This window comes from Ursus americanus, chromosome X (genome assembly GCF_024610735.1).
Source record: "Ursus americanus isolate L20-20 chromosome X, mUrsAme1.1.p, whole genome shotgun sequence".
NCBI lineage: Eukaryota > Metazoa > Chordata > Mammalia > Carnivora > Ursidae > Ursus > Ursus americanus.
Genome location: NC_142164.1, coordinates 68,456,229 through 68,470,016, shown reverse-complemented (window position 1 = coordinate 68,470,016; position 13,788 = coordinate 68,456,229). Strand labels below are relative to the sequence as shown.

The window sequence follows — 13,788 nt, the reverse complement described above, 5'->3', positions numbered from 1 at the left end:
AAGAAAGAACAAGACAAAATGCCCACCACCAGGGATATAATCACTATAGAAGTAAAATGCCTGAACTAGAATTTAAAATGATTATAAAGATACTAGCTAAGCTTGAAAAAAGCATAGAAGACACAAGAGAATCCCTTACTATAGAAATAGAAGAACTAAAATCTAATCTGGACAAAATTAAAAATGCTATTACTGAGATGCAGTAAAAAATGGAGGCTTTAACAGTGAGGATAAATCAGGCAGAAGAGAGAGTCAGTGATACAGAGGACAAAATGATGGAGAATAAGGAAGCTGAAAAGAAGAGAAAAAGACAACTATTGAATCACGACAGGAGACTTGGAGAAATCAGTAATTCAATAAAGTGAAATAATATCCAAATAATATGGGTCCCAGGAGATGAACAGTGGAAGAAAGGGACAGAAGGTTTATTTGAACAAATTATACTAGAGAAGTTCCCTAATCTGGGGAGGGAAATAGGCATTCATGTCCAGGAGGCAAAAAGAACCTCCCCTCAAAATCAACAAAAATAGATCAATACCTGACATATAATACTGAAATTTGCAAATTTCAGAAATAAAAAGAAACCCCTGAAAACAGCTTGGGACAAGAGGTCTTTAACCTACAAAGGTAGACACAAAAGGCTGGCAGCAGACCTGTCCACAGAGACCTGGCATGATATATTCAATGTGCAAAACAGGAAAAATATGCAACCAAAAATACTGTATCCAGCAAGGCTATAATTCAGAATAGAAGGACAGATAATTTCCAAGACAAACAAAAACTAAAGGAATTTGTGAACACTAAACCAGCCCTGCAAGAAATATTAAAAGGGATCCTTTGAATGAAAAGAGAGCCCAAAAGTAACAAAGACCAGAAAGGAACAGAGACAATCTACACGAACAGCGACTTTACAGGCAATGCAATGGCACTAACTTTATATCCTTTATTAATTACTCTGAATGTAAATAGACTAAATGCTCTAATCAAAAGACAGGGTATCAGATTGGATTTAAAAAAAAGACTCATTCATATTCTGCTTACAAGAGACTCATTTTAGACTGAAACACACTACCAGATTGAAAGTAAGGGGGTGAAGAACCATTTATCATGCCAATGCACATCAAAAGAAAGCTGGAGTAGCCAGCCTTATATCAGATAAACTAGATTTTAAAACAAAGATCGTAGTAAGAGATGAAGAAGGATACTATATCATAATAAAAGGGTCTATCCAACAAGAAGATCTAACAATTGTAAATAATTATGCCCCTAACATGGGAGCAGCCAAATATATAAACCAATTAATAACAAACATAAACTCATTGATCAAAATACAAGAATAGTAGATGACATTAACATCCCACTCACAGCAATGGATAGATCATCAAAACAGATCAAGAAGGAAACAAGGGCTTTGAATGACACACTGGACCAGATGGACTTCATAGATATATTCAGAGCATTTCATTCTAAATCAGCAGAATACTCATTCTTCTCAAGGGCACATGGAACATTCTCCAGAATAGATCACATACTGTGTCACAAATCAGCTCTCAACTGGAACAAAAATATTGAGATTATTTCATGCATGTTTTCAGACCACAATGCTTTCTTTTAAAAAAGATTTTATTTATTTGAGAGAGAGATAGAGAGAGCATGAGGGGGGGAGGAGGAGCAGAGGCAGAGGGAAAAGCAGACACTCCGCTGAGCAGGGAACCCAACTTGGGGCTCGATCCCAGGAATCTGAGATCATGACCTGAGCTGAAGGCAAATGCTTAACTGACTGAGCCACCCAGGCACACCAGACCACAATGCTTTAAAACTTAAGGTCAACTACAAGAAAAAGAAAAATTGGAAGGAATACAGATACACGGAGGTTAAAGAGCATCCTACTAAAGAATGAATGGGTCAACCAGGATATTAAAGAAGAATTAAAAAATACATGGAAGCAAATGAAAATAAAAACACAGTATTTCAAAACCTTTGGGATGCATCAAAGGTGGTCCTAAGAGGGAAGTATATAGTAATACAAGTCTTTCTCAGGAAACAAGAATTCTCAAATACAAAACCTAATCTTACACCTAAAGGAGCTGGTAAAAGAGCAGCAAAAAAAAAAAAAAAAAAAAAAACTAAATCCAGCAGGAGAAGAAAAATAATAAAGATTAGAGCAGAAATAGAAACAAAAAAAAAACCCCAGTAGAATAGATCAATGAAACTAGGTGCTGCTTCATTTAAAAGAATTAATAAGATTGGTAAACCCCTAGCCAGACTTATCAAAAAGAAAAGAGAAAGGACCCAAATAAAATCAGGAATGAATGAGGAGAGATCATAACCATCCCTGAAGAAATAAAAACAACTATAAGGCAATATTATGAGCAACTATATGCCAACCAATTAGGCAATCTAGAAGAAATGGATGCATTCCTAGAAACATATAAACTACCAAAACTGAAACAGGAAGAAATAGAAAATCTGAACAGACCTGTAACCAGCAAAGAAATTGAGTCCGTAATAAAAAATCTCCCAAGAAACAAAGAATCCAGGGCCAGATGGCCTCCCAACAGAATTCTTCTAAATGTTTAAAGAAGAATTATTACCTATTGTTCTGAAACTGGTTCCAAAAATAGAAATGGAAGGAAAACTTAAAAACTCATTCTATGAGGCCAGCATTACCTTGATCCCCAAACCAGGTAAAGACCCCACCAAAAAGGAGAATTACAGACCAATATTCCTGATGGACATGCATACAAAAATTCTAACCAAGATACTAGTTAATAGGATCCAACAGTACATCAAAAGGATTATTCACCATGATCAAGTGGGATTTCTACCTGGGCTGCAAGGGTGGTCCAATATCCACAAACCAATCAATGTGATACACCACATTAACAATAGAAAGGACAAGAAACATATGATCGTCTCAATAGAAGCAGAAAGAGCACTCAACAAAATATGGCATCTTTTCTTGATAACAAGAGAGTAAGTACATTACTTCATTATATTATATTATATTATATTATATTATATTATATTATATTATATTAGTAATATAATTAAGAAACTTCCTATACTATCTGCCACCATACAATGCTATTACAATATCATTAACTATATTCCTTATGTTGTGCCTTTTTTTCCGGTGACTTATTCATTCCCTAACTGAAATTCCCTGACTGTGGGTAGCTTTACTTGTGGTGAGCATAGCATAATGTATAAACTTGTAAAATCATTATGTTGGGCACCTAAAGTGAATGCAACATTGTATGTCAACTATACTCAAAAAAATTTGAAAAACAAAATGAACAAACAAAGCCACAGGGTCAGAGAGAGCCAGTACAGTATGAATAGCTCAGACTTTGGAGGGAGGATACCAGGACACTCTGTACCTCCACCTTCGTCCTTAGAATGGAAGTAATTATAGTATCTGCTTCTACCAGGGCACCAGAAGTTATACAGATAAATAAACATTGCCTTCCAAATTCAAAAAGGAAAAAGAAAGGAGAAAGAAAGAAAGAAAGAAGAAAGAAAAAGAAAGAAAGAAAGAAAGAAAGAAAGAAAGAAAGAAAGAAAGGGAAAGAGAAAAAGAAAGAGCTTACCACAAAGGGAAGCCCAGACCTAGTTGTCTTCACTGGTGAATTCCATCAAACATTCACAGAAGAGTTAGTATCAATTCTTTACAAATTCTTCCAAAAAATAGAAGAGGTGGAAACACTTCCCAGCTAATTCTGTGGGGCCAGTGTTACCCAGTAACAAAACCAAAGATATCACACAAAAAGAAAACTACAGACCAGTATCACTTTTGAATACTAATAAGAAAAAAATTTCAATGAAATACCAAACCAAATTCAGCAACAAATAAAAAGGATTATAATTACCAAGATGAATTTATCTCAATTATGTAAAATTGGGATTTCTCTCAGGAAGGGAAGATTGGTTTAACTGCTGAAAATCAGTTATTTAATATATTGTACTGTATTTAAGAGAATAAAGGCCCCGTGATCATTTCAATACATGTAGAAAAAGTTGGCAAAAAAATCTAACATTCTTTCATGATTAAAACATTCAACAACAGAAATAGGAGGGAACATACTTAAACTGCAAGTGGATATCTATGAAGACACCACAACTAACATCATACTTGAGTGAAAGACTGAGAACTTTCCTAATAAGATTGGGGACAAGACAAGGATGTCTGCTCTCACCATTTCTGTGCACCATTACACTAGAGGTTTTATCCAGGGCAGTTGGAAAAAACAAAACCAAAAAAAAACCCTAAAAAAACTAAAAGGCATCTATACTGGAAAGGAAGAAATAAAGGTTACCCTTTATTCACAGATGATATAATCTTTTATATTGAAAATCCTGAAGAACCCGTAATAAACTATCAGAACTAATAAATTGATTCAGCAAAGTTGCAGAATACAAGATTGATGTGTTGAAATCAATTGTCTTCCTGTATATTAGCAAGGAATAATTTAAAATTGATAGAACACAGTTCATTCATTATAATAAAATAACAATAAATTTTGCAAAAGTAGTGTTAAACCTATGAAACTCTGTGGAATAATAAGATATAAATAAATGGAAAATCATTTCATTTTCATTGGTTATAAGCTTTAATATTGTTAAGATGACAATATTCCCCATAGACTCAAGGCAATAAGGCAAAATTCCAGCTGGCTTCTTAGCAGAAATTGAAATGTTTACTGTAAAATTCATATTGAAAAAACGTGGAATAGCCAAAACACATGAAAGGATGCTTAACATCACTAATCATCAGGAAATGCAAATTTCCTGAGATGTCACCTCACACCTGTCAGAATGGCTAAAATAAAAAACACAGGACACGTGCCCTCCTTACTACCCATCACCAGCGTATCCCATTCCTCCACCCCCCTCTCCTCTGAAGCCCTCAGTTTGTTTCTCAGAGTCCATAGTCTCTCATGCTTCATTCCCCCTTCTGATTATCCCCCCTTTCTTTATCCCTTTCTTCTCCTACCGATCTTCCTAGTTCTTATGTTCCATAGATGAAAGAAACCACATGATAATTTTCTTTCTCTACTTGACTTATTTCACTTAGCATAATCTCCTCCAGTGCCATCCATGTTGCAGCAAATGTTGAGAACTTGTTCTTTTTGATAGCTGAGTAATATTCCATTGTATATATGGACCACATCTTCTTAATCCAATCATCTGTTGAAGCACATCTCGGCTGGGGGAATGGGATAGGCTGGTGATGGGTAGTAAGGAGGGCAGGTATTGCATGGTGCACTGAGTGTTATACGCAACTAATGAATCATCGAACTTTACATCAAAAACCAGGGATGTACTGTATGGTGACTAACATAATATAATAAAAAATATTATTAAAAAAATAAAGGGAAGAATCAAATATTTAAAAAAAAAAACAACAAACAAACACAGGACACAACAAGAGTTAGCAAGGAAGTGGAGAAAAAGGAGCCTTTGTGCACTGTTGGTAGGAATGCAACTGGTGCAGCCACTCTGGAATACAGTATGGAGGTTCCTCAAAAAGTTAAAAATAGAACTACCTTACATCCAGCAATTGCACTACTGGGTATTTTTCCAAAGAATAAAAAGCATTCACTGAAAGGGATATATGCACCCCTATGTTTATTGAAGCGTTATTTACAATAGCCATATTATGGAAGCAATCCACAGATGAATAGATAAAGAAGATGTGGTAGGTATCTACCTATCTATCATCTATCTATCATCTATCTATCTATCTATCTATCTATCTATCTATCTATCTGTCATCTATCTACCTGTCATCTATCACTCAGCCATAAAAAAGACTGAAATCTTTCCATTTGCAACAACATGAATGGACCTAGAACGTACAATGCTAAATTAAGTCAGTCAGAGAAAGACAAATACCATATGATTTCACACATATGTGGAATTTAAGAAACAAAACACATGGACAAAGAAAAAAGAGAAACAAAAAAAATTGGACTCTTAACTATGGAGAACAAATGTGGCTGCCAGAGAGAAGGTGGATGGGGGGGATAGGTGAAATAGGTGAAGGGGATTAGGAGTACAATTATTGTAATGAGCACTGACTAACATATAGAATTGTCAAATCACTGTATTGTACCCCTGAAACTAATATAACACTGTATGTTAATTATACTGGAATTTTTAAAATAAATAATTAACAAAGACCCATTACCCATCTAGGCCAACCCTCACCCACCTCCCTCCATCCACCCTGTTTGTTCTCTATCATTATGAGCCTCTTAATGGCTTGTTTTCTTCTCTCCTTTTTTTCTCCTCCCCTTTCGTGTATGTTTATCTGTTTTCTTTCTCAAATTCCACATGTGAGTGAGATCATATGGTATTTGTCTTTCTCTGACTGACTTATTTCACTTAGCATAATACTTTCTAACTCCATCCATGTTGTTGCAAATAGCAAGATTTCAATCTTTTTGGTGGCTGAGTAATATTCTATTGTATGTATTTACCACAGTTTCTTTATCCATTCATCAGTCGATGAACATTTGGGTTCTCTCCATACTTTGGCTATTGTTAATAATGCTGCTATAAACATTGGGGTTCATGTACCCCTTTGAATCCATACTCTTGTATCCTTTAGTTAAACACCTAGTAGTGCACTTGCTGGGTCATAGGGTAGTTGTATTTTTAACTTTTTAAGGAACATCCATACTGCTCTTCAGTTTGTATTCCCACCAACAGTGCAAGATTTCTTTTCTCCGCACCCTTGTCAACACCTGTTGTTTCTTGTGTTGTTAATTTTAGGCATTCTGACAGGTATGACATGGTATCTCATCGTAGTTTTGGTTTGTATTTAGCTGATGTTGAGTGATGTCAAGCATCTTTTCATGTGCCTGTTAGCCATCTGGATGTCTTCTTTGGAAAATTATCTATTCATGTCTTCTGCCCATTTCTTAACTGGATTACTTGTTTCTGGGGCGTTGAGTTTGATAAGTTCTTTATAGATTTTGGATAATAGCCCTTTACCAGATAGATATTTTCAAATATCTTTTCCCATTTTGTAGACTTCCCTTCAGTTTTATTGATTGTTTCCTTCGCTGTGCAGAAGCTTTTTATCTTGATGAAGACCCAATAGTTCATTTTTGCTTTTGTTTCCCTTGCCTCTGGAGACGTGTCTAGTAAGAAATTGCTATGGCCAAGATCAAAGAGGTTTCTGCCTGTGTTCTCTAGAATTTTTATGGTTTCCTGTCTCACAATAGGCCTTTCATCTGTTTTGAATTTGTTTTTGTGTGTCCTGTAAGAAAGTGGTCCAGTTTCATTCTTCTGCATGTGGCTGTCCAATTTTCCCAACATCATTTGTTGAAGAGACTGTCTTTTTTCAACTGGATATTCTTTCCTGCTGTGTTGATTAGTAGACCATACAGTTATAGGTCCATTTCTGGATTCTTTATTCTGTTCTATTGGTCTATGTATCTGTTATTTTGCCAGTACCATACCGTCTTGATGATTACAGCTTTGTAATACAGCTTGAAGTCCAGAATTGTGATACCTCCTGCTTTGGTTTTCTTTTTCAACATTCCTTTGGCTATTCAGGGTCTTTTCTGGTTCCATACAAATGTTAGGATTGTCTGTTCTTGCTCTGTGAAAAGTGTTGTTGTTATTTTGATAGGAATTGCATTGAATGTGTAGATAGCTTTGGGTAGTATAGACCTTTTAATGCTTTTCTATTTCTTTGTGTCCTCTTCAGTTTCTTTCATAAGTGTCTTATAGTTTTCAAGGTACGGTTATTATACCTCTTTAATTAGGTTAATTCTTAGGTATCTTCTGGGTTTTGGTGCAATTGTAAATGGTATTGATTCCTTTATTTCCTTTTCCTATTGCTTCATTAATTGGTGTACAGAAATGTAACAGATTTCTGCACATTAATTTTATATCCTGCACCTTTGTTGAACTCATGTATTAGTTTTAGCAATTGGGTAGTATTTTTCAAAAAAAAATGACTGGGGCCACCTGGGTGGCTCAGTTGGTTAAGCATCTGCCTTAGGCTCAGGTCATGATCCTGCGGTCCTGGGATCAAGCCCCATGTTGGGCTCCCCACTCAGAGGTGATCCTGCTTCTCCCTCTCCCTCTGAACCTCCACCCTGCTCGTGCTCTCAATCTCTCTCTCTCTCTCTCTCTCTCTCTCTCTCATGAATAAATAAAAAATCTTTAAAAAAAAGAAAACCTGACTGTCCTCTTGGACAGGCAGTCATCAAATTTCAAATCTCAGGCTTGCAGGGCGAAAAGAAGCTACCAGTCTTACATTGTTACTTTGTCAATTTCTCCACTGAAGTAACCCTTGTGCCCACAAAGAAATAAGCACAAGAGACTTATGAGGGGAGAATAATTAATTTCTTATGAATTTTTATCTTAAAAATTCATGTAGAGTTGTCATTCTATTCCACAATGTGATTAACAAAAAAAATATTTTAAGTTACTAAACATCAGGGAAAATATGGATAAGAATAAGGACATTTCTCCCTCATTTTTATGGTAAGGCAAAAGGTGAAGGCAACCTATTACTTACAATGCAGCTTAACATGCACCATTTAATATAATTCTCACAAAAGCCTTTTAGGTTAGAAAGTATCCCCAATCTCCAAATGAGACAAATAGAGTTCAAAGAACCTTAATGACTGGGACCAAGTTTCAGTGGTGGATGCAGGATTCCAGCCCAGCTCTGCCTGGCTCCAAAGCCCTGCTGAGTTGACATTCATCTTCCAAACAAGAAAACTAGTCTGTGACTTTCGCATTTCACCTTGGTTCCACAATCCTTGGGGAACTTGCTTAAAGTAGTCAGACCCTTTAAGGTATTTTCAAGTCTGAAAGACAGACAGACTGAGATTATACCTAGGTGCTGAAGATTTCTGAGCCCAACTTCCCCATAGCTGAGCTGGCATTTGTAGTCCTATAGCTTCTAGTGTTGATTATAAGCATTGATTATAAATTTTACTTATTTGTGAACCTGTTGAAGAAAAGCAAATGGTATTCTGGTTTGGGAAACTTCCGTTTTATATGGCAGCGCTTCTCCTTCAGACTGATAAAACTGAATGTCCTGCATAGGGATAATAAGTGAGAATGTAACCCAGGGGAGGCAAAAAGAAATACAAATGTTGCATGCAAATTATGAGCTTACTTGTTCTCAAAGCAAACCTCTGCTGTTCTTGCACTTAGGATGTTATTTAGGAAGATGTTAGAAACTTCTCAGGTTATTTTTTCTTTCACTATATGCTGTTATAGCCATATAAAGCATGCATGTATCATATAAGTTAGTTATACGGCATAATAATAAAATGAACACTCATGAGCCCTGATTAAAGAATAAGAACATTAAAACCATTTTTTTGTTTGTTTACTGCTCTAACTCCAGAACCTAGAATGGTGCCTGGTATGTGGTTGACACTTAATATTTTTAAATGAATGCATAAATCAACTTGTATCCTCCTTCCTTACATCATTAACCACAGTCTCCCCTTAGAAGTAACCACTATCCTATATCTGGGGTTTATTATTCCTTTGTGTGTGTATGTTTATATATATATTCCCAAATTATATATTGTTTACTTTTGCCTTTTTTTGGAACTGTATGTAATAGAATCATATAATATGTAGGCTATTGTGATTTATGTATTTTATACAACATTAGCTTGTGAGATTTACCTATGTGTACCTGTATTCTCTTCCTTGTCATTGCTGAATTGTGGTTTATTGAATGAGTGTGCTGTAATTTTTCCTTTCTCCTCTTAGTGGATGTTTATCATTTCTGCTTTTATAAATAAAGCTGTTATGACCATTCCCACACCTCCTTCCTTGTACATATGTGCATGAGTTTCTAGGATATAAACCTGCGATAGGTTGCAGTTTTCATTTCTAGGGCCCAAAGGTCAGCCCATGAGGCAGAACTGAAATGTGCCTTTTGTCCACACTAGGCCAGGGTCAGTGAAAGTGCATCCAAAATATTTTTCCAGAAAAAGGGGCGTTAGGTAGGCAGAGACCAGCCTGGAGAGTTTAACAGACATCTCAGGCCTTTAGTAAAAATGGGATTAGGAAAAGTTCAAATTCTAAAATCGTCTTTATTATTTCTCTTCTTCTTCCTCCTCTTTTATAGTTATTTTTGTAAATGGTGCATTTTATTAAACGTATATCTAAATAAAATATTGAGACTTTCTTCAGTCCTTAAGCATTGATTATAAATTTGATTAATTAGATTATGTTCAACAATTTGAACTGTATTTTGAATTTTAATATAGATGAAAATTTCTGTTCCTTAAAGGCTCTTTTCAAAAAGACCTCTTATCTATGCAGATTTCCATATTGTATATCTAATATTTATTTTCCAATCATATGATAACAATTACTGTCAATATCATCATCTTCTCATTTATCCACATATACCTTTATACCTTTCAAAAAAACATTCCTGTCTTTGAGGTGCTTCTTCATCTGCAGCAATCTGTACTCTACTTTATTATATCATCTATTGTTATTTTACAGTTTCTTACTTCCTGTATGTCCTCTGTACTAAATAGTAGGTTTCTTAGAGGCAAGAATAATATATCAATCATGACGATATCCCCAGCACCTAGCCCTTTGCTTTGTTCATAGGGCTAGATGCTAGGGGTTGAGTCAGTCTATCTAATCTCAGCCTTCAATTTTATAACATGGTTAGTCATGGGTTATGAATTGGTACTTTGGAGTCAGACTTACCTAAGATGGAATCTGGCATTCCCACTTAGGAGATGAGTGATCTTGAACAAGTTCAATTTTCCTGAACAATAGCTTCCTCTCCAACAATACAGGGATGATATGGAGTTACCTGGCAGAGTTTGAGGGGGACATTAAGTGAGATGATATATATGAAATGGCCTGGCACATTAAGTGCCTAAATACATGCTGTTGGGTTTTTTTTTTTTTTTTTACTTTATTTGAATGGCTTCCAGAAGTCAAAAAAAGAGAGAAAAGGATGAAGGCAGTTGCAAAAATAAAAACAAAAAAACTTCTGCTTCTCCTTGCTTCATGAATGAAGAGGGGGTACACTGTTTACCCAAGGAAATGACATTTTTAGCCAAGGGAATGATGCTCTTAACATTTGGCCCACTTATATATGGGAAGTGCGCTATTTTCCTGTGGAACTTGTGGTCCTGCTAGTCTTGGTTTGTGGACAAACTCCTGCTGGCTTTCCAAAAGTCAAGTCAGGAAAGAGAGAGCTTGTGAGGGAGAAAGATAGGCCACCATAGCCAGCTGCTGGGTTTTCATATCAGCCAAATTTTTTTAGTGCTTTCTGTTGTACTTGGGACTTGAATAAAGGCTAATATTTGTGTCTTAGAGGTAAACTGTTTGTCAGCTATAGCCTAAGCAAAAATTTTCTTTGCTCTTGCCCTGCCAGGGCTGATCCGTGGTTATTGAGGGAAGGATAACATTTCATGCTTTTTTGGATTCTGATGACTATGCTAAGCATGATAATCAAAGAGCCATATGTAGAAAGTGAGAGAGTGGCAGGAAGATGATAGGGTAATGGAAACTGTATTGATTTGGAGCCAGATATCCTGGGCTTGTTGTCAAGTCATTTTGGGTTTCACCTCTCTGAATCTTTCTTCATATGATATAATGAGAAAAAAAATGTTTCTTGGAGTTGTTTGAAGTGTAGAAAGCACCCAGCACAGCAAATAGGCTGCCATTAAGGCTTGTTTTCCTTCCTTAGTAAGGAAGAAGTTCTCATAAAAAAGTATGGCTGCATTCCTGTAGATGAGAATATGGACAGTTGACATCTACCTTAGGCAGATTAACCCAGGAGGTCACTTGAGTTTTGTTGAATGCTTAGACATAGGACATAGGAGAGAAAAAAAATTGACCCTTGCTTAAAAGAACCATGTTTCATTTGTTTAAACCTGAATTAATTACTATGGGAGACTCAGAATTACGCTTCCATTAAGGTTTCAGGATTCACTTTCTGACCCTCTCCTTCACATCCATCTGAAGGGATTCAGACACACATCTTCTTAGAGATAGGAGGTTTAGACTAGGTGACCCCTGAAGCTCCATCCTAATCTAAGGACCCTATGAGTATTTTAATGGCCAAGTGTTGAGATGATAGCCTGAGAAATTTCCAGCATCACTGTGTATCATTTCCCAACAAGAGCCCCAGGCATAAGGATTCTGCTGCTTTATGTTGTAGAATGGGGGAGAGCGGATGTCCATATGATCTACAGAGATGGCTAAGTGAAGGAATGGGGGAAAGAAAGACCAAGTCAGGCTGGTATGATAACACTAATCGTGATCCATCACTTGTGTATTATTTGTTTTAAAGGCTTTTTATCCTTTTATACAATTTATACTGCCACTCACAACAGTAGCTTTGTAGGATGGACAATATTATTGACAGGTGAGAGTGAGGCTCAGAGAACTAAAGCAAAGCATACCAAACTGCTTTGTTTAGATGTTTTTACCTTAGGTCTCCCTTTGGTAAGGTAAGGCCGTAGAGCTGGGTTTATACCATTTAACTGCTCTGAAATTGTTGTCCGAATCCCCTTAAGTTAAATACCTTAACCTCAGATTTCTTTTTTTTTTTTTTAAGATTTTGTTTATTGATTTGACCGAGAGAGCACACAAGCAGGGGGAGTGGCAGAGGGAGAGGGAGACACAGGCTCCCCGCTGAGCAGGGAGCCTGATGCAGGGCTCGATCCAAGGACCCTGGGATCATGACCTGAGCTGAAGGCAGACATTTAACTGACTGAGTGACCCAGGCGCCCCTAACCTCAGGTTTCTGTCTTCATCCTTCCCTCATGTAAACTTAGCCCATGAGACTGGCTGATCCCAGAGAACTTCTTGAATTCCTTAGCAGGATCCAAAAAGGCTCTGCCCACATGACAGGAAAGCGTATGAACACCATCCGTAGAAGTACCAGAAAAAATCAGCTTCACACAGACTCAATTAAGTAAGGAATAATTTTATTTTATAAAAATTAATAATTTATACATGTAAGTTGGCTCCTGAAGACCTTCGACTTCTATTCTCTTATCTCTGCCAGCCACTGACATGTATTGCATTGTTTCTCATGTGTCTTTTCAGTTTGGAGACTGCCAGGGACCATGTTCTACCCATTGACTATTACTTTCCACCCCAGAAGACCTGCCTGATCTGCGGCGATGAAGCTTCTGGCTGTCACTATGGAGCTCTCACTTGTGGAAGCTGCAAAGTCTTCTTTAAAAGAGCCGCTGAAGGTAAAGGGTCTTGCACACTCCTTTTTCCCTTTCTCCTTAATCTTATAGAGAGACACACCAATCTTCCAGAGCCCAGGATTTTATCATCTCAGAGATAAGGTCACTGGCGGGAACCTCTCAAAGAACCTAAGAACCTAAAGAAGGAAGTTTTTCTATTTGCTAGTCCCCTGGCTTGGTAGGACAGGCAATGTAGTCAATGACGGTGGTCCTATCTGGTGCTTAGATCTTGGCGTGGTCCTAAGGATGGAAGAAAATTAATGATTTGTAAAGTTCTAATTTCTTCACTGCTTGTGTTTCACTCTATTGTGTAGTGAGGGGAAAAATTGTATTAGAGAAGTTAGAAATGGAGAAACACCAACTGAGTCCCCACCCATCCTCTGTAGTGTATATGGGACTGTTTTTTCACAAAGTCTCCTTGGCCTCAGCCCCAGAAAGGAAGTGTTCTTGCTGTTCAGCAGACCATCAGTCTGTGCACCTGCTCCCTCCTGCTGCTGCCTCCTTGGGGCCTCTTTGCATTAATAGCCTCAGGTAAATAGGGATCTCAAGTGATAAA

The 13,788-nt window shown here is 36.9% G+C and overlaps 1 protein-coding gene across 1 annotated transcript in view; it reads left to right on the top strand.

Moving 5' to 3' along the window:
• AR (androgen receptor) overlaps nucleotides 1–13,788 on the top strand; it is a 188,568-nt gene that overhangs the window by 92,842 nt on the left and 81,938 nt on the right. The window contains exon 2 of the mRNA XM_045804422.2: nucleotides 13,084–13,235. Within this exon, the coding sequence (XP_045660378.2) occupies nucleotides 13,084–13,235 (152 nt within the window). The remainder of the gene's footprint in view (nucleotides 1–13,083; nucleotides 13,236–13,788) is intronic.